General features: G+C 43.7%; 1 protein-coding gene across 1 annotated transcript in view; it reads left to right on the top strand.

The window, feature by feature from the left end:
- TMEM179B (transmembrane protein 179B) overlaps window positions 1–20193 on the top strand; it is a 191230-nt gene that overhangs the window by 3201 nt on the left and 167836 nt on the right. Inside the window, exon 2 of the mRNA XM_086938107.1 lies at window positions 11098–11291. Coding sequence (XP_086794233.1) covers window positions 11098–11291 — 194 coding nt within the window. The remainder of the gene's footprint in view (window positions 1–11097; window positions 11292–20193) is intronic.

Here is a 20193-nt window from a genome sequence, read left to right as displayed (position 1 = left end):
CCCTACTTATTCCCGATTAAACTTATATATTGAATAGATTCTGTGGCTAACATACACAGTTTTTAATTACAAAACCAACTAACTTCGTTTAAAATAATTTTTTTGGAACTCCCACTTGTTGGGTAAGCTACATAAATTACAAACGTATTTAAAAGCTGATAAAGCGAAGGAGCTTTAACGACTAGTTAACCCCCCTCCCAGAGTTTCGGCTCGAGTTAGTCTTACCTCTCGTAGAGAACGAAACGCTCCGCCTGCCCGGTCTCCCTGGTTGCCTGTGACAGATGAAATGCTGCACTGAGCCCTCACTTTTTATACCCGGTCTGGTTGTGATTAGTAAACAATGGCAAACACCTGAGTTCCATCAACCAATATTGATTAGATTTGGGCACCATAGTTGTAGTTTTTATATGTAGCTTATAGTCCACATTTAAAAAAAGACATGATAACTGCCACCCATCAACACAAGCTTGCCGTATTTTAATTTTCTCTATACATCCAGCACGTTCTAACTCTTTGTGCATATATGTTTATGCGAGCGAATGAAGCAGGTTAAATTTACGGCTGAACTGGAGTCATGTAGCAGCTGTTAGGCTTATTGTGCTGCTTGCCTTATCATTGTCTGGGCTTGTTTTAATATTTATACTGGTTGACCGTTGGCAGGAAAGGTTTCATCTTTCACAATTTCTTGTCAAAAGTAAATACGAGAATGCTTTTGGTAATCTTTACATGGTAGGGCTGGGCAGTTGACACAAACTATCCCATTTCTCAGAAATATGTGACCGTATTCTCCAGTCACAATCATGTGAGTTTCCTCTTTGTTTACAGCTATATATATATATATATATATATATATATATATATACCGCCCGGACTCGTTCCTGACCGGTTGCTCCCTCCTCGCTTCTCTCCCATTGCTGCTGCTACCTGCCTCCCATTGCTACTGCTGCCTGCCTGCCCTGGTGATCATCGCAGCCCTCACAGAACAATACGGTATCGCCTGCGATCAGTTACATTAGCGTAGTGTCATTTCAGAAGCTGCTAATTATAACGTAGGCTCCGCATTATATTAGACCGACTCTCATAGCGCTTGAAATTGTAGCGCCGCCCGCCCTGCTTTATAATTGAGTGTGTTTGCTTTCTTCTACCAGCAACTGCAATACATCGATTTCTCTCTCGGTGACTCAGGCGATTTGCTGCCCCTGCCTCGCCTCCCCTTTGACCTCCATTTTGTATTCCGTTGTTGTTGTTCCCAGGCACGCCCCTCCTCCCCGCTACCGCCTCCCAGCTGCTGACCCTCCCACCCACCGCCCCCTCCACCATCCTTTAAATGCCAGATGTTCCAACGCGCAGCGTCCACGCGCTACGGCCGCGCCGAAGGTGCGCCAAAGGTAAGCCCGTCTACGCCCGTCCGCGCCTGGACCGCGCCCAGCGCCAGAGCCCCTGGTCCTCGTAATGCCCACCCCTCCCGCATTACTTACGATGCCACCACCCTCCTAGCCCTTAACCCTGGCCGCTCCCCCATCTGCGTCCAAGCCGCTCCTGGACACACCCATGGACCCTTCTCTTGCAACTCCTGCAAGTTCGACGGCACCAAGAACAACTCCTCAGCTACGAACACACAACAGATATCCGATCCCAACCACCTACAATGCATCCTGCTCAACACCCGCTCGGTCCACAGACACGCCATTGACCTCTGGAATCTACTCGACACCATCTCTCCGGACGTCGCCTTCCTAACAGAAACATGGATGAATGCCTCTTCGGCCCCAGACATCACCATTGCCATCCCGAAAGGCTATAAGATCATTCGCAAGGACCGTACTGGCCACACAGGAGGAGGCATCGCTATCGTCCATAAGAAATCCATCCGCATCTCAACCAGCTCAGACGTCAATCTCGCCAACTCTGAACACCTTCACTTCCAATTCCACATCAACCCCAAGACCACACTCAGAGGCACCCTCCTTTACAGGCCACCAGGACCCCGCGCACAATTTAGTGAAGACATCACAGACTTCATCACTCCACACGCGCTCCCCTCCGAGGACTACATCCTTTTGGGAGACCTCAACTTTCACCTTGAAAAGAACAACGACCGCAACACCACCACCCTTTTGGACAACCTCGCAAACCTCGGACTTAAACAACTTGTCACTACCTCCACCCACATCGCAGGTCACACACTCGACCCTATCTTCACCTCCAGCAAACATGTTTCCTTCAGCCACACCACAGCTCTCCTTTGGAACAAAATCACCATCGACCAGATCTCCTCATCGCTTCTTCAAAAGCCCCCCGCCCACCCCTCAAACCCAGACCAAGCAGCCACCAACCTCACCCAATGGTTATCCAACAGCGCCGACATCCTAGCACCACTGAAAAAACGACAAATCAAACTAGGCAGCAAGAAGGCCTCCTGGTTCAACGATGACCTTAAGAAATCCAAGAAACTCTGTCGCTCCCTTGAGAAGGCCTGGAAAAAAGACCCAACCACCAGCACCAAGGAAGCCTTCAAAAACGCCACCCGCATACACCACCAACTAATCCGAAATGCCAAGAAAGCTGCCTTCAAGGACCGTCTAGATAACAACGCCCACAACAGCAAGGAATTATTCAACATCGTCAAGGAATTTACCAACCCCTCAGCCAACTCCAACGACATCACCCCCTCTCAAGCCCTCTGCGACTCCCTAGCCTCATTCTTCCACAACAAAATTGCAGACATCCACAACAGCTTCGACAACCAACCCGGGGACCAACCCACCCAATCCCCTGCAGGACCCCCACCCCCCCTGAACATCCTCAATGACTGGAAGCCAATCTCCACTGAGGACACCATCCGTCTGATGAACTCTATCCACTCAGGATCCCCCACAGACCCTTGCCCTCACCACATCTTTAACAAAGCAGACTCCATTATTGCACCGCACCTCCGAGACGTCATCAACTGCTCCCTCAACTCCGCAACCTTCCCGGAAAGCTGGAAACATGCCGAACTCAGCGCCCTCCTGAAGAAACCCACAGCTGACCCCACCGAACTCAAAAACTATCGCCCTATCTCACTCCTTCCATTCCCGGCCAAAGTCATCGAGAAAGCTGTCAACAACCAGCTCGCCGCATTCCTCGAAACCAACAAATGCCTCGACTCCTCTCAGTCCGGCTTCCGAGCCAAGCACAGCACCGAAACCGCCCTCATCGCAGCAACAGACGACATTCGAACTCTACTGGACAATGGAGACACAGTCGCCCTCATCCTCCTCGACCTCTCCGCAGCCTTCGACACAGTCTGCCATAGCACCCTTCTACAACGCCTCAAAAACATCGGAACCCAAGGAAAAGCACTGGAATGGATCACCTCGTTCCTCTCCGGAAGAACCCAGAGAGTCCGCCTTCCACCATTCAAGTCAGAGGCCACTGAAGTCATCTGCGGCGTACCTCAAGGGTCCTCACTCAGTCCCACCCTCTTCAACGTTTACATGAGCCCCCTCGCGGCCATCGCACGCCAACATAACCTCAACATCATCTCCTACGCCGTCGACACTCAACTGATCCTATAACTCACCAGAGACCCTAACACGGCCAAAACCAACCTACACGAAGGAATGAAAGAAGTAGCCGAATGGATGAAGCACAGCCGTCTGAAACTGAACTCAGACAAAACAGAAGTCCTCATCTTAGGTACCTCCCCCTCCGCCTGGGACGACTCTTGGTGGCCAGAGGCCCTTGGAAAAGCACCCATCCCGACGGACCATGCACGGAACCTGGGCGTCATCCTGGATTCCTCACTCTCGATGAACAGACAAGTCAACGCCGTTTCTTCATCTTGCTTCAACATTCTTCGCATGCTCAAAAAAACATTTCGCTGGATCCCTACCCAAACTAGAAAAACAGTCACCCACGCTCTGGTCACGAGCCGACTGGACTACGGAAACACCCTCTACGCCGGCACCACCGCAAAACTCCAGAAAAAACTACAACGCATCCAGAACGCCTCAGCCAGGCTCATATTAGACATCCCGCGTAAAGAACACATCTCTGATCACCTGAAAAACCTCCACTGGCTCCCCGTCAATAAGAGGATCACTTTCCGGCTCCTAACCCACGCACACAAAGCACTCTACGAAATCGGACCCGAATGCCTCAACACACGACTATCCTTCTACACCCCCTCCCGCCAGCTACGATCCTCCAACCAAGCCCATGCCACTGTTCCCCGCATCAACAAAACCACCATGGGAGGTAGATCCTTCTCCTACCTAGCAGCTAAAACTTGGAACTCACTTCCCACTCACCTTCGCCTTACTCAGAACCACCTAGCATTCAGAAAACAACTCAAAACGTGGATATTCGACAAGTAACTCCCCACCCTTCCTCAAGCGCCTTGAGACCCTCTGGGTATGTAGCGCGCTATATAAATCTTTTGACTTGACTTGACTTGACATATTCAATGGGTGTGAGGTGATATAAATAAGTCAGTGTTAGCCAGTCAGTTCGAATTTTGTAGTGGTGAGGTGCTGAAGTTAAGTGGGCATATTGTTCAAGGTCAGCAATTCCCTAGTTTGTCTCTAGACTTTGATTGACCAGAGGTCACATTCTGAGATGCAAGATGCTAGAAGCATTCTCATAATGTGACTTTGCATTAAGGAATCGCAAATTACCACCAACTTCAAGTTGGTGGTAATTTGCAAATCCTTAGAAAAATGCACAAAAAGTGCCATGTGGCACATACACATGCCCTTAGGGCATGTGTGTGCGCCACATGTGCAGCCATGACATTTTTTGGGGTGCATCAGGGTCGCCTTTTGGTCCCCTATCACCCTTGAAATTGCATTCGCAATTTGCGATTACCTATTTGGTAACTGCAAATTGCGAATGCCTTCCCATTCATTCCTATCTGCCCATAGGAATGAATGGGAAGGCATTCCTTAATAGCGAATCGCAATTTGCGATTCGCTGTTAAGGAATATGTAGGAATCACTATTTCTTTTGCAAAACCTACATACATTGCATTTTGCGATTCTATAATAGCGAATCAGTAAAATTCGCCATTATTTAATCGCAAAATGTAATGTTGATACATCTGGCCCTTAGTTGTCCCGAGTTGTGGATAGTGAAGTAAAAAGCTTTTTGGTAGCAATGAAAATGGTGTCCAATGTGCCCTTTGCTAAATAACTTGGACTCTTGACCAGTTGCTTAAAGCATGTGTGAGATTCCCGTAGCCACAATATGTTGCTTCACCTGCATTACCAACCTTGTTGAAGGAAAGTTCTGATTTACAAAATACATTTTGGAGTATTGCCAGTTGCCCAGAAGGTTTCTTGGTTATAAGCAGACACCAAACATGTTTGTGGAGCTAAAATAGTACACCCCCCCCCCCCCCAATTGTTTTGCCACTGGAAAAGCATATTTCCATGTAGAGAAAATCCAATTCCTTTTAAGTGTTTAATTTCCTTTCCCATCCTTAAAAGCTAATTATTTCGGCCATCGCTTGGGGTAAAACGGACTACAGGTTGGGAAAGGTTGGAAGAAGCTTGTGAATGCATAAAAACAGACGTTTCTGTCCACGTTCACAAACAGTCAAGGCTGAACATGCCTTACACTGCCTACTCCGAATCCCTTGCTTGAAATTTACTCCCACCTTTAATATAACATTTTCGTAGGGTAATAATTTATGGGCGTAAAATAATTTGATTGTTATTATCAGTGCAACAAGTTGTACTGTCATTCCAGCCCTCCCATTGTGCCAGTGTTTCTGAGCTCTGACAGTGCACCATAGAATCTAATTATTTTTCAGTTCTGGCTTTGCTCTCTTAGTAGGACTGCCTTCTTGCATTTTCTGCTCTCCGCCATCCCACAAGATTTCCAAGCTGCACTATAAGTTTATGCTCCTGGGTTGTCATGCCTGACACCAGATTATATTTTTTCTTGAGCTCTGGCTTCGCTCTCAAGTTATGACTGCATTCCTTCGGTGGGTATGCATGCTGCAGGATCATTACCTTTCCCAGGCTGTTTTCTGTGTGGCTGTTGCACACACAATGGTTTACTATATACTATTTGCTTTCAAGTTGGGGTTGCTGTACTATAAAGATTTTGTACGGTATTTACTCTGAGAACTCAAACATTCTGTCTGTAAATGTTTGAGCTTTGACAATACAACTGTCAGTTCTGCTGTTCTCACATCAGGATTACTTATCTGCCACAAGTTTAAACAATGTGGTCTCCTCGAGTTTCAAAGATTGCCGTTTGTGTGGTGCAGCTATCTGTTAGTTGAACCATAGCCACTTAGTCCCCAGCTGTTTCTTTGCTTTCATTTTATAGTATGTGAATTATGGCATCCCGTAGATTCCTAGGCTGCAGGTCATGGTATTGAGCTCTGACACACATTAGACCATTTATCTCCAGCTCTTTTTTTAATGTTTTTTTAAGATCCATGGTAAAACGTTGTGTGGATTGTGCTCTATTGTGACTCAATCTCCAGCCAAGTCTTTGTTCTCTTAGTTAAACTCCAAGATGAGCCCATAATAAGGGCGAAACCAGTCCTAGGTTGCTTGTGTTCCGGTTCAGGGAAGACCTGGCCTGGTAGATCGGGCTGGACTTTTCCGATTGGAGCAGGGTCAAGTCTAATTTGCTTATGGCTAGGTCCAATCTGTGGAGGCATGGTGGGTGAAAATCGATGAATTGGGATAAGGCCAGAGTGATTACAGTGGCTGAGATTAATTCAAGCATTCCATCAATCACTTTTTGTATACTATAGTATGTCTCCTTAAGTGGGACAAGTGTACCCAGTTGTGGGTCCCATGCTCATTGTTCCACTGGAATAAAGCCATATCTGGCTGATGAGTCCTTAATAAGAGCAAAACTGTTCCTAGGTTGCTTGTGTTCGGTTCAGGGGGGACCCGGCCTGGCAGTTTGGGCTTGACTGTTCCTATTGGAGCTGGCTCAAGGCTGATTTGCATATGGCTGGGTCCAAACTGAGATGGCACTGTGGGTGAGAAACGATAGATGGGTATGCAGTCCAAGCGATCACCAAGTGGCTGAGATTAGTTCAAGCATTCCATCCACCATTTCGTTTTTTGATACCCTAAGTGTGACAGGTATGCCAATTCATTGGTCATGTGCTTACTGTACCACTGGAATCAAGCTATACCTGGTTGATGAGCTCATAGTAAGAGCAACATTGGACCTGGGTTGCTTGTGTTCTGGTTCAGGGAGTACCTGGTCAGGCAGTTTGGGCTGGACTGTTCCTACTGGAGCAGGGGCAAGGCTGATTTGTTCATGACTGGGTTCAAACTGAGGTGGCAGAGAAACAATGAATTTGGATGTGGCCCAAGCGATCGCCAATGGCCGAGATTCATTCAAGCATTCCTCCTTCCAATTTTTTTTTTTATGCATCCTGATTTTAGTGGTATTTAAGTTAGTGTTGTTTGGGTGCGGTATAATGGTTTAATAATGTTGTGGGTGTTTTGTTTAAAAGGAAAGGAAGAGCTTCTGTTGGTATGATGATTTCATTGGTGATCAATGTAATTACCATTGACTGAAGAGATAGTTGCACAATCTCCCAAGTTTTGACAGTTGTTTATAGTATTTTCGGTATGTGAGTGTATGAGGATGTTATTCTGGCTATATGTGAACAAGGGTTATGATAGTTCCTTTTGCTCATGGCATGCCAACAATGCAAAATCTTTGGAAGATGAAGTTAAAGAGTGGTGAATCTTCAATTCACACTTAACAAGTGAAAATTCTTTTTTTCCCTTGCTTCACAAATTCAAATATTTGCAGATTAATTTTTTCTTCTTAAGCAAGGCTCCCATACATGATAACAGTAATTCTTGTACCCTGGTGACGATCTGAGTCACTTCTTCTTACCATTATTCCTTTCCAAGAAAATATATTATTTTGCCATTAATGATGCTTCAGAACTTTCAGATCAAACCATTAAGTGACCAATAAAAAACACCTGCAAGTACGGAAATGCCTGAGGAAACCTCACCAGCAAGTTAGATGACATGGCGAGGTTTCCATAGTCAAACCTTGAAATTATTTGGTGGATTTAGAGTATATTGAAGGTGAAGTATTCTTTGTATTTCTTGGTAGCGAAATTACCAAGTTAGAATGGTGCAGGTTGACAGGATGTTATCTTGATTAGGCCTGGGCCTAAACTTCAGCTCCACTTTCAGAGTTCATGGAGTTTTTCTCACTCTGCACCGAGCGCGGAGTTCCCAAAAACTCAGCGGAGATTTTCCTCTCTCGTGGCTCACCAGCGTTAAGTTGGCCAATGCAAGCCCAGAAAATCGCATGATGGACCACCCCCCAGCGAGATTTCTCAACGCGGGCCGTTGGCGCATGTTTCTACAGCTCACATTGAGAAAACTGCTGCTTGCATTGAGGAAGCTGCCACTCGAGTAGAACATCCACTCGAGCGGCAAAAAATAACTGTGTCCTCTTGCACTGAACATGGTGCCTTTCACACTGATTTCACAGCGCAAGACAAATTAGCGCTAAAAATCAGCGAGACCTGTGCCACTTACCTCACTCAGTCACTTACAGAACTTTGCAGCGTGCAGCAGAGTTTTTTCGGCAGTTCACAGAGTTCTGCTAACTCTGTCCAGGCCTAATCTTGATATGTAGGGAAAGATCTTTGAAACGTTTCATGCATGTTGTTGCGATTATATAATCTAGTGTGCCCCTTTACACCACATTGTTTTGCCTTTGGCACTTTTCCATTTCTGGGCCGATCAGCCATTTTGATTTGTTATTATCAGAACCCTGCTTTGAAGATCTAAAGTGTAATAAAAGAAGCAGCAGTAAACAGTGATATTTTGATTCTTTTGAAATGATTTGTTATGTTGGCCACTCCCCAGAGTAGCAACAGTGACACATTGAAAGGAAGAGTCCTTATTATTAGGTTCTTAGCTTCTATAGATAGAATCTAAAAGGCAGATCAACCATAATACAGATATCTTGTAACTGAATACACTAGAGCCCAACAAATATATTATTCCATCAATATCGGGTAATTATTTCAGTTGAAATCCTGATTAGTCATGAGAGTAATATTGAGGAGTTTAAAGGAATGTATGGAAACATTTGTAAAAAAAATAAAAATAAAGCAGCTCAGCAACACATTTTATTAGGCTGTCAGACCAGCATCAGAGACAGAGAGTTGAGCAGAAAATATCTTCCGATTTAAATAACGCATGAAAAGCCGAAGGATATGCTTATTTGCCAAGCCTAGCTAGATTAATTGGGGTGTTGTGTTAGAGGAAAGATAGATACCAGGCTACTTATAAAAGGCAGTTGTGGATTGGCCTATGTCCAACTGCAATATCCAGAAATTCTAGACAATTTTGATGTCAATTGCAGAACAATGTGGAACCAAGGTCCCTAAATTACTGATAACTATTCTTTAAAAGGCGTACATTAATTATTTATCTGATCTTTATAATGCTCTGGTATTCATTTTGGTACGCTGGATGGGAACTTCCATTGTCTTCCTGAATATGAATCCTCTTCATCAAGCTTGATAGTTGATTATATCTATGGAACTATACATTTAAGGGCATGAGACCTCAGTCAAATGCTTTTTGGTGTGATTAAAAATAAAAAACCTGATTTTTGGGCCAGTTTCAAGACCTATTTATTTTCTCATTGCTAAGGATCGGACTATATTCCTGGCTCATAGACTAGCAGTATAATTAGTTCAGTTTACAAAAAGCTTCTGTTAATTACCTACAAGCTACAAATTGCTCTACTCAACTTGGTACATATTTTGGAAAGGTATTTTGGAAGACTTCCGATTTCTGATTAAAATAATTAAATAGTTCTGATTGAGCAGTCTGGCTTTAAAGCAAATTGCTCAACCCTTGGTAATATAGCTGTAATGCAGGACATAATGGGTAGTTATGTCTGTGCCCATGGCTCAGCAAGTGTACTGTCCTTTAACAGAGTTGCTAGAACAGGTCTTTGGAAAAAACACTGATTGATTGCTCTCGACATTCTCCCAGGGGTGCTGACATTAATTATTGCTCTTCACTCCACTTCGTACCTCTACTTGGTTCTAGAAAAATTCTACAAAACTTTGCTCCCTAAATTTCGCAGTTTCCATTCACGCTACACGACTTGAATTTGGTTTGTCTAGTACTTTTATTATAGTTATGGCCATGGCGATCCTTTAGGGTTTTCGTTTGATCCAATCAAGTAGAGGATTCCCCGAGAGAATTGTTGAATGTTGCTATCATCAGGGGGAAAGGTGACAACCAGTTCCTTCCACAACATTTTTTTATGCCCTGCTGCTTTCTGGATACACTCAGGGAACCCTCCAGAGACTATCCTTTGGTCAACAATCTATAAAAACATTAGTTTCTCAGGTTGGCCTAAGACGTGTTGAGGACCACTGCTCATGTTTTAGCAAATACAATATCATTGTGGATTTTGCTTCTATGAAAAAAAAGCACACCTTGAATTAGCTGTTGATCATAAAGTGTGGTGAATGTTTTTAAATCCTCTCTCTTTAAGAGTTGTCACTGGGGAATGGACAATACTAGCATAAAATGAACGTATTGCACTTTATGTAATAAGGGGAATAGACAATACTAGCATAACTGGGCGTATTTGCACGCACGTTATGTAATAATGGAACTCAGGAATGTAATCAATCTTTTTTGCTCTGTCTTAAGATTGCAAGGGTTACAGTTTTTACATCCACTTTTTCTTAAATTTGGCGTATCCTTGGCAAGTGAATTACAAACCTTTATCCTACGTTTACAGAATGAGCACATTAGTTTTAAGTGTTTTCCTTTTTTTAAAACAAAAACGATTTTAGACTCTGTTTTAAGTGTTATTAACTTTGATAAGGGTTTTATGATGGTAATATTATGTTTATCCTTATTGAGGTCTAAAATAAAGATTGATTACTATCTCTTCACATCCAAAGTACATGTCTTTTGCAATCTATCCTTCCTGTCTCTTGTCCTTCCTGCCCTTGCTCCTGCCTTTCTCTTGCTCCCTTCCTACCTATCTCTCCCCATTTCTCAGTCTTTCATTCTAATGTTTTCTTTTGTGTGCTTCTCACTCTTGCTGCATTTTGCCTTCTAGGGGGAGTTTGGAGGGCAGTGCATTCTGTATGGGACGGCATCATACAATGAGACCGGCAAGTTCTTCTACTTCTCAGGCTTCAGCAGCTTCTCACTCTGTTACTTCGTATCTGCTATCTCAGTGCTGATTGCCTTGTACTGCTTCTCCATCGTCCTGTATTGGGTGTATGCCAGCTGTGTTGACGACATCAAACGGTGAGGAGCCACTTAATATGCTTTCAATGTATTTTGCGCCCCAAATTCCACAGACTCCTGTATCGAGGGTCGGGTTTGGCCACTGAACATGCTGTACATTTTGTGCAAGGAGGGCTGGATACCAGGCCACAGCATCACTCAAGGAATCTGTTAAACTTTTATGTTTCATAAAGTTGGTCCATGGATTCGGCATTACCCTGCTATGCTTAAGTAGCAAGATACCAAGGCACAAATTTGCTCTGTTGCTCACCCATGATTAATGTGGGATTAATAGGTGTTGCTGTGCAACCTTCTTTCCCTCAAAGTTTTCCTCTTGGACTGAGTTTAATGAGTGAATCTGTGCTGTGTCTTCAGGTTCTTTTCACTCTTGATCCCTCTCCCCATTCTCTCACCCCTCCCATCCCCGGTTCTCTCTGTTGGGGATATTCCCTGTGCTTTCCACTCCCATCATGTTTTCACCAGTTGTCCTCTGCCCCATTTTCTTGCAATCCTTCTAAAAAAAATTATTTCTCTTGTAATATATACATAAGTTTTGTAAACACCGTTCTACATTTCCCCAAGATTAGCCTCCTCCATCATTCCCTCCTATACATTTTCTCAAGGCCCTCTTTTCAAAACTGCTCCCATCCCCTAAAGCTCTCTTTCCTCAGATTCACTACGGAAGCTCCAGTGCCCAGGCTTCTCTTCTCCCCAAAACTATGTTCCCATTATTCTTTGCTAAGACTCCGAACAGGTTCCTTAGTCTGCGATGTTTGGCTTTGTCCAGATCCCTTCCTCCAGATTTCAGGGGTGCCCAAGGTGCAGCCCATTAGTCAAGAACATTTGGCACTACAAAAGTCAACAATTTACTTCATTGGCGATGTGAATAAGTGTGGCAGACAAATGCCACTGGTCATGTTCCCACTGATTCCCAGACCTTTCTTCCACTGCATGGGATTGTGCATTTTTTGCACGTTTGAATTTTTCGATCCCTTTTGAGATCGTTGGGTGTATTTTTAGGTCCTTTACTTCTTAGACAACCACCAGATATTGTGTGTATTTATTGTCCAAGCCATAACAATAGTGACAATAACTGCTATCAGATGTTGACCCAAACTGTTTGTGCTTTGTAGTTCCTGAGTCCTGAACAACCCTGGTCTGATTGTGCACATTGCTAATTGTATAAAAGACAACAGATGTATTGTGTGGGTTTATCTTAGTTTTAGATTAATTAATATTTTTCTTTCTGGACTCATTGCCCTGCCAGTCTAGATAGGACATAAAGGGTTTCTTGAACCTGACATACCAAATATATAATGTTCTGCATTTTATATGGGACTGACCCCATCTAGATCGCAGCAATAATCTATTCCACTAGACAATGTGACAATGTACAACATTTGTGGTTTTTACCTCCTTTAGATTAGTCTAAACCTTTTAACATCAGGCCTCTGCAGAACTTAACTGGTACTTTTACATCTTCGTTGGTTTTCATGTTTTCAATACCCTGAAAATGTAACGAGTATTTAAGAAGATTTCATGAAGGAGAAGGAAATGCTACTTGCTTGTATCTATAGTCCGTTCTAGGGGTGCGAGGAGCACTCCGTTTAAACAAAATTCTATCAGTCTAATCAACCGGTGCTGCGACTAATCAGGTGTGTCACGCCTGTGTTTGATATACTAGTTATGATGGGATAAAATCTCATCTAGTTGCGCACAGTTCACCTGGTGTTATCCTACACCTTAAATGATTATACAATATCAAATCTGTATACTGTGATCAATCAGTTATTTAATCTCATAATCTGATTCTCTTCAAATCAATCACCAAATAATACATTTCATATTCATAATACAATTTGTGTTCAACAGTTTAACACATTATTTTCAGTTATACTATTATATGTTCTATATTGACTTTTCATAACAAAAAATTATTTATAACATTTCACACATTTCCACCTGTCCAATGCATTTCGGCACCAAATAGTGCCTTCATCAGGGGCTGATCTGCAAAAAAATAAATAAAACGTAACCTATAAGTGTATTCTAATTGACTTATGTCATGGGAGTGTGTATTATAGAGTAATTTCATGTCATACCTCTCAATACTGTTAGTGTATTCAGTCAGCTGTAAGTAAAAAAAACGTAACGCCTGTTGTTAATGATATGGAACCGAACGGTATCAAGACTGTTTAATCGCAAACCAAAATGCTGCTCGCTTACCCAATGTTTTCTGGGATTTGGTTTTCTATAAAAAAGAGTTATAGTAGCCCAACTGTTAGTTGTGATCATTCATTAATGCCAACAAATTAAACTTTAGTTTAATAAGTGAAAGGTCCTACCTTAACTGGACAGGATATGACGACCTATGAACGTATGGTGAGACTATTAGATGCTTAAGCTGAATGTCAGGCAAATATTTGTAATGACCAACGGGTCGTAGAAACGTACCTTTGAAGAGGTTACTTGCTCCCTATGAAATAAATAAACGGGTTTGTTTACTCGAACAAACTGATGTAATGATGGATGCTGTCACCTAACCTAAGGTATACTATATCAGAAAATACCTGTATTGATCACAGTCGATGTCCTCAACCGAGTGTTCAAACCGTAATCTGCCAGCAAAGTTGGTGCACCGACCGCGGTTGACTGGTGTATATCGGAAGTCGCGCCTACCACCAACACTAAACAAGCATTGGAAATGCAATAGGTCTCGCATTAGGAAAGTTTGAGCAATTGGTATTGTAAATGACACTTTTTTTATTTATGTGTTGGTTTTGAAAATAGCAAAAGTAATAGCTTTGTCAGTTACAATGTCAATAGTTTTAACTTTCGCAAATGTGACACCTATAGCATTTGTAATGCAATGTGTGTTGTCTTTACGTGACTTAGATGTATTGATATTGCAAATAACAATGGCTTTTAATTTTGTAAATAATTAATACTTAAAGAAAATTTATTGTAATTTATAAATGGCAATAGCTTAAACGTTTGTAATTTAATTTTGTGAAGATTATGTTCAGTGTATTTTATTGTGACGAAAATCCAAGAACATTGCATTTGCACCTGGTGGTGGATGTGGTGGTGGTGGATGCGGTGGAAGTGGTGGTGGATGTGGTGGTGGTGGTGGATGTGGTGGATGTGGTGGTGGATGTGGTGGTGGTGGTGGATGTGGTGGTGGTGGTGGTGGTGGTGGATGTGGCGGTGGTGGATGTGGCGGTGGATTTCATGATGGATGTGGTGGTGGATGTGATGGTGGTGGTGGATGTGGTGGTGGATGTGATGGTGGATGTGATGGTGGTGGTGGATGTGGTGGTGGATGCGGTGGTGGATGCGGTGGTGGATGCGGTGGTGGATGGGGTGGTGGTTGTAGTGGATGTGGTGGTGGATGAAGTGGTGGTGGGTGTGGTGGTGGTGGTGCATGCGGTGGTGGTGGATGCGGTGGTGGTGGATGTGGTGGACGTGGTGGTGGTGGATGTGACGGTGGATGTGGAGGATGTGGAGGTGATGGTGGAGATGATGGTGGATGTGGTGGATAGTGCACACAGTCAGAGCAGCGTGCACCAAAAACAAACACAGCCCATACAAAACCGAAACAGCATGTATCAAATGCAGAGACGGTTCACACAGAACATGAGCACCGTGCACCTAAAGAACACACAGCCTATGCACAACTGAAGCAGCATGCATTAATAGTTCCGACAGTACACATAACACGAGCAGTGTGCATCAAAGTACACAGGGATTAAGCAGCATGCAGCCAAACCAGCATTTCCCAAACAGTGGGTTGTGTGACCCACAGGTGGAACGTGCGCCAGTTTAGTTGAAAAAGTCCCAGCATATGCAAGCAATTAGCTTTTCGATATTGCTATTTAATAATAAATGTAGCAGTATTAGAAAAAATGACATGCCTAGAGGAGAGGGAGGCTGGAGAGGAGAGAGGCAAGAAAGAGACGAGAAGGAGGGGGGAGGACAGAGGAGAGGGGGTAAGAAAGACACAAGGGGCGGGGTGGGGGGAGAGGGAGGCTGGAGAGGGGGCAAGAAAGAGATGAGGAGGGTTGGGGGGGGGTAGAGAGGCCAGAGGAGCTGTGAAGCATCCAGACTGTCCTGAAGGAAATAAGGTGCGAGGTCGGGGTGAGGCCAGAAAGAGTTGGGAAGGGAGGATGGAGAGGAGATAAGTATATGGCAGTGGGGACGGAAAATAAGAGATGCGGAGAAGAGAACGGTTTTACGCGGGAAAAGTGAAGGAGGGCGCTGCAAGGCGAGAAAAAAATCAGAAGATAAGAAAGAGGGGTGGGGAGAATAGAAGGAGATGAGGACGGGTACGCAGAGGGAGAGAAAATGAAGAAAATGAGGCGAGAGCGGAGAAGAGAACGAGATACAGATGAGACGACGGCGGAGGGGACGAAAACAATGAGATAAGGATGAGAGGATGAGACGGAGGCTGGAGAAGTGAAGTGCGGGAGAAGGGTGGGGGAGCGAGCATAGGAAAAAGGAGAGAAAGGGCTTCCGAGAGAATTAATAGTGGAGGGGAGAAGAGGAAGGCCGTAAGGCGCAGAGGGAAGAGAGAAAAGAATGAAATGTGGATGCGTAAGAAGGGAAGAAAAGAAAGTGAGGGAGGGGGCTCAAGGGTGGGATATTGTAAGAAATGGGGGGGGGGGGCAAAGAGAAGTGATGAGAAGAAAGAAAGAGCATTAAAAGAGAGTGCCGCTCTAGAGGGTACACGAGGAGAGGGAGGACAGGGCATGAAAAGGGTGTGTGCACACTTTAGAGTGTGCATCTGATCTGAAGATGCTTTAAGGTGGTGAGAAGGGGCAAAGGGAGGGCTGGGGAAGTGATGACGTGGAAGAAGTGAGACGTAGGCAGAGATGGGGGTAGAGGAGTAGGTGCAATGGCATGGTATAGTGAGGGGGTGTGGCGTAGCGGAAGGAAAGAAGGAGCACGAGAGACTGCGCAGAGGTGTCAAGAGAGTGACATCCATGTGTGGTGGTGTGCATCAGGATGCACTGGGACAAAGGCAGTCAGAGAACGAGGGAAATGAGACAGACCACGTGGAGAAAGAGACAGCAAAGTGGAGAGGATGGTTATAAGATTAGCAGGTCGAAAAGTGGGGAAAGAGGTGAGACGCGGAAGGACTGCATGGTGCACGCGAGAAGGAGGGGAGGAACAAGGGAGGGGAAGGAAGAACACGAGCTGGAAAGGGGGCAGGAGATGTAACGAAAAAGGAAGAACAAAAACGGAGGTTGGATGGGCAAAGGAAGAAAGAGGCGACACACAAACTGGAATAAATAAAACTAAAAAGGAGAAAATTGGAGATATAAAATCGAAAGGGGTGAAAGAGGGGGAGGCAGGAAAGTAAACGGAGAGCGGTGAGACAAAACGAAGACGACTTTCAGGAGGAGAGCGTGGGAAAGGAGAGGAGGGGAGAGCAGCAGAAGAAGCCGAATGAGAGAGATCGAATGAGGAGAGGAGCCCGCTTGTTAATAAATAATCCCCGGAGGTGGTGATATTTCCCGGGATTGTGACAGAACATTTCTCGCTGCACCAACACAAACAGAGGCAGCGAGAGACATGTCACCGGGGGAGGGGGCGAGTGTCTGCGCGCTGCTCCGGGGACAGCGGGGGAGGGGCGTGTGTGCGGTGCTGGAGATATAAAATCGAAAGGGGTGAAAGAGGGGGAGGCAGGAAAGTAAACGGAGAGCGGTGAGACAAAACGAAGACGACTTTCAGGAGGAGAGCGTGGGAAAGGAGAGGAGGGGAGAGCAGCAGAAGAAGCCGAATGAGAGAGATCGAATGAGGAGAGGAGCCCGCTTGTTAATAAATAATCCCCGGAGGTGGTGATATTTCCCGGGATTGTGACAGAACATTTCTCGCTGCACCAACACAAACAGAGGCAGCGAGAGACATGTCACCGGGGGAGGGGGCGGGTGTCTGCGCGCTGCTCCGGGGACAGCGGGGGAGGGGCGTGTGTGCAGAGGGAAGGCAGATAAGGGGAGGGGGGAGGAGAAATGCGACACGGCGGGCAGGGGAGGGGGCGGAGCGGGGGCCTGGAGTGCGGCAACTGATGTGCACGCGCTTTTAAGCTCAATGCGCATGCGCATTGAGCTTAAAAGTCACGGGCACTGCAAGGAATCGCCACGATTCCTTGCAAGTTGGATAAAGAGTGGATAAGCCCCCATAGTCTTGCTTGCTCGATGCGCATGCGCATCGACAGGCGAGACCTAAAACGGACTGAAATCTTAAAGCGCTGAAAACGCGAAACTCTAAGGCCCCATTTGTAAGAGTGCAAAGCTATTGCAAGAATGTACATTAAAGCTTAAAGAAAAGATGCTAAAACTTTGAATAATATGCTGTTAAAGCTTTGAATAATATTGTCGAGTGCGGTTCACGAGTATTTACTGAACGTATTCAAGAAATTAATAGACTCGGTCGCGTTTTATGTCCAGTATCGCAATAAAGTCCTGCAGCATTACAAACAAACTAATATACATAAGTGATAAAAACAGTAGTTTATTTATAAAAAAGAAATTCTTTACAATACATAATTTCAATATTACATAATCATACAACAAAATTGCAATAAAAACCAAAAGTCGACGCGGCGTTTCGGTGTCTTGTATGAATAGGTCCACCTTCTTCAGGACGCTTTTTAAAATCACTAAAAAAGGGAATGCCACAATTAAAAATAAGTAAATATAGTCTTATAACAGAGTCCCAATTAATCCTGACGTTTACATCAAACATTTAAGCTTTTACTCCTTTATCACACAGTATTCTGATCTATTCTAGGAGATCTAGTATGGGTCTATATAATACTAGACTTATAACAGAGTCTCAATTAGTCCTGACGTTTACATCAAACAATTAAGCTTTACTCCTTTATCACACAGTATTCTCCTACTGGATCCCATTTTTTCTGCAAACAATTATTCACATCACATTTTATTGCTTGTGAATCAGTTGAGTCACTTTTAATGTTCAAGCTAATAACATGCTTCAAGAATTTAAGTAAATCAGACAATTTAGGCCTTTCTACTATTTTAGCAAAGTACATTCTAAATTGTCACACTAGGTTCTCCTGCTGTGTCATGTTATTGGTGTAAATGTCTGTACCCATCAACAATAGTTATTTATACATCAATAGATTCACATTCAGAAGTCAATTTAATAACATACCTCAAGCTTTGAGCGAATCTAGTTGCTAAGAGATACTTTTACGACAACAACTTCTTATTCCTTTGGTTGCATGTTTTCTGACAAGTGGATTTTATTAAAAAGTTTTCCACCTAAAAAGTATTTGTTATGTCATGATTTGTTAACCGTTCTTTGTCAGAAAGCTGAAAAACATAATGAAACGATGGCACTACGTCATACCTGAATCCAGATGTTTAAATGAACTGGATAGGTTCGCTGTACCAGGGGTGACCACCGTATGGGTAATGTACTCACATACACATTTGCTGGGAATAGACCGAAATGCACGAGCTATTAGGGTGATGCTCGATTTATAAGCTGATTAGAGTCTTTCTATTAAAGTCAAAAAAAGGTTTTATTTATGATACCTTAAAACAAGTTGATTATAGCCCCATCATGGAGTCTGGAGGAGACATATATCTGTTCCCCTGTTGTTAGCCGGAAGCGTCTTGATGCGTGCTTCCTTCTGTTGTCCGAATTTCAGTTTTTATCTGCTGCATTAGAAGGAATTACATATTAGCTATACGTTCTCAATGCCCTTTGTATTTCATTGTCTTTCTACGACTCCTATGTGCGATTTATTTACCCTTTCTGTCTTTTACACATAGTGTCCCTTTTGATATTATTAACAAACTTATCTCTCTTATTGGTGTGGTTCTATCTAAAAAACCCACCATCTTTTACTTTCTCTTCTCTCTATTCGTAAGGTAAGTTACAACCATCTGTTATGTTTTGGGCCGTACCCTTCTAATTGAGCCGGTTACCGTTGCCCCGTATCTCATGGCTCTAACTTTGCTAATTTCCCAACTACAAAACAACCCATAATAAGGGTTCTCAACTTAATCAGCTAAAGATCCTTATAGAGGCGATCAATGTATATATTCAAAATGTTAGCATTATCGTCGTTTAGTACTACTTTTACGCGATGGTAAACTTGCAGCAGCGATCGTATTGTGCTTGAACAAGCAACCCATAATAAGGGTTCTCAATTTTTTAACAGTTAGAGATCCTTCTAGAGGCGATCAATGTATATATTACAAGTTTTAGCATTATCGTCGTTTAATCCTAATTTTACGCGATGTTAAAATTACAGCAGCGATTTTATTGCGCTTGACATACCTTATTAAAAACCAGCGGCCTCCCTGTCACTTAGTCCTGGTACAGCGTTTTCGATGTATAGAGAGACTCTCACAACGCTGTTTATATTGCCCCTTCCAGGTCAAGGTTCAACAGTTTCTCCCGCCCTTTGGTTTCCGATCATGTGATCCGAATCCGCCATCTTGGAACGGGAAGTGTTCTGGATGTACAGGCTTAACCTTTATCTAAGTGCTTATATTCACTATTTATATATATTTGTATTTGTTTCTTTCAGTCGATTATCAAAATTATATCTTATATCTATTAATACCTATTGTTCTTTCACCTCCATATGTTCAGTAGTGAGATATCGACTTTGTCCGACATCTTGGAATGGGACAGAGGTACTAGACGGAGTTCCGTTTAATTTTATTTTTATATTTGTTTCTTAAGTCTGCCTCCGATTATCTTCCCTTATTGCTCAATCTATCTCCGGTTTTTAGGCAGTATTGTAATTAGGAAGGCTATATCCTCCGCTTTGTTCGATTAGTCAGGGACTATGCGGTATCCCCGCCATCTTGCACAGTCTAAATGGCACTACCTATAGTTATCGTGATCTGACTAATATGTTTTTTCTATATTATCTCTG

The sequence above is a fragment of the Lissotriton vulgaris genome, chromosome 9, assembly GCF_964263255.1.
Source record: "Lissotriton vulgaris chromosome 9, aLisVul1.2, whole genome shotgun sequence".
Taxonomy (NCBI): Eukaryota; Metazoa; Chordata; class Amphibia; order Caudata; family Salamandridae; genus Lissotriton; species Lissotriton vulgaris.
This window is presented reverse-complemented; position numbering and strand designations above follow the sequence as displayed.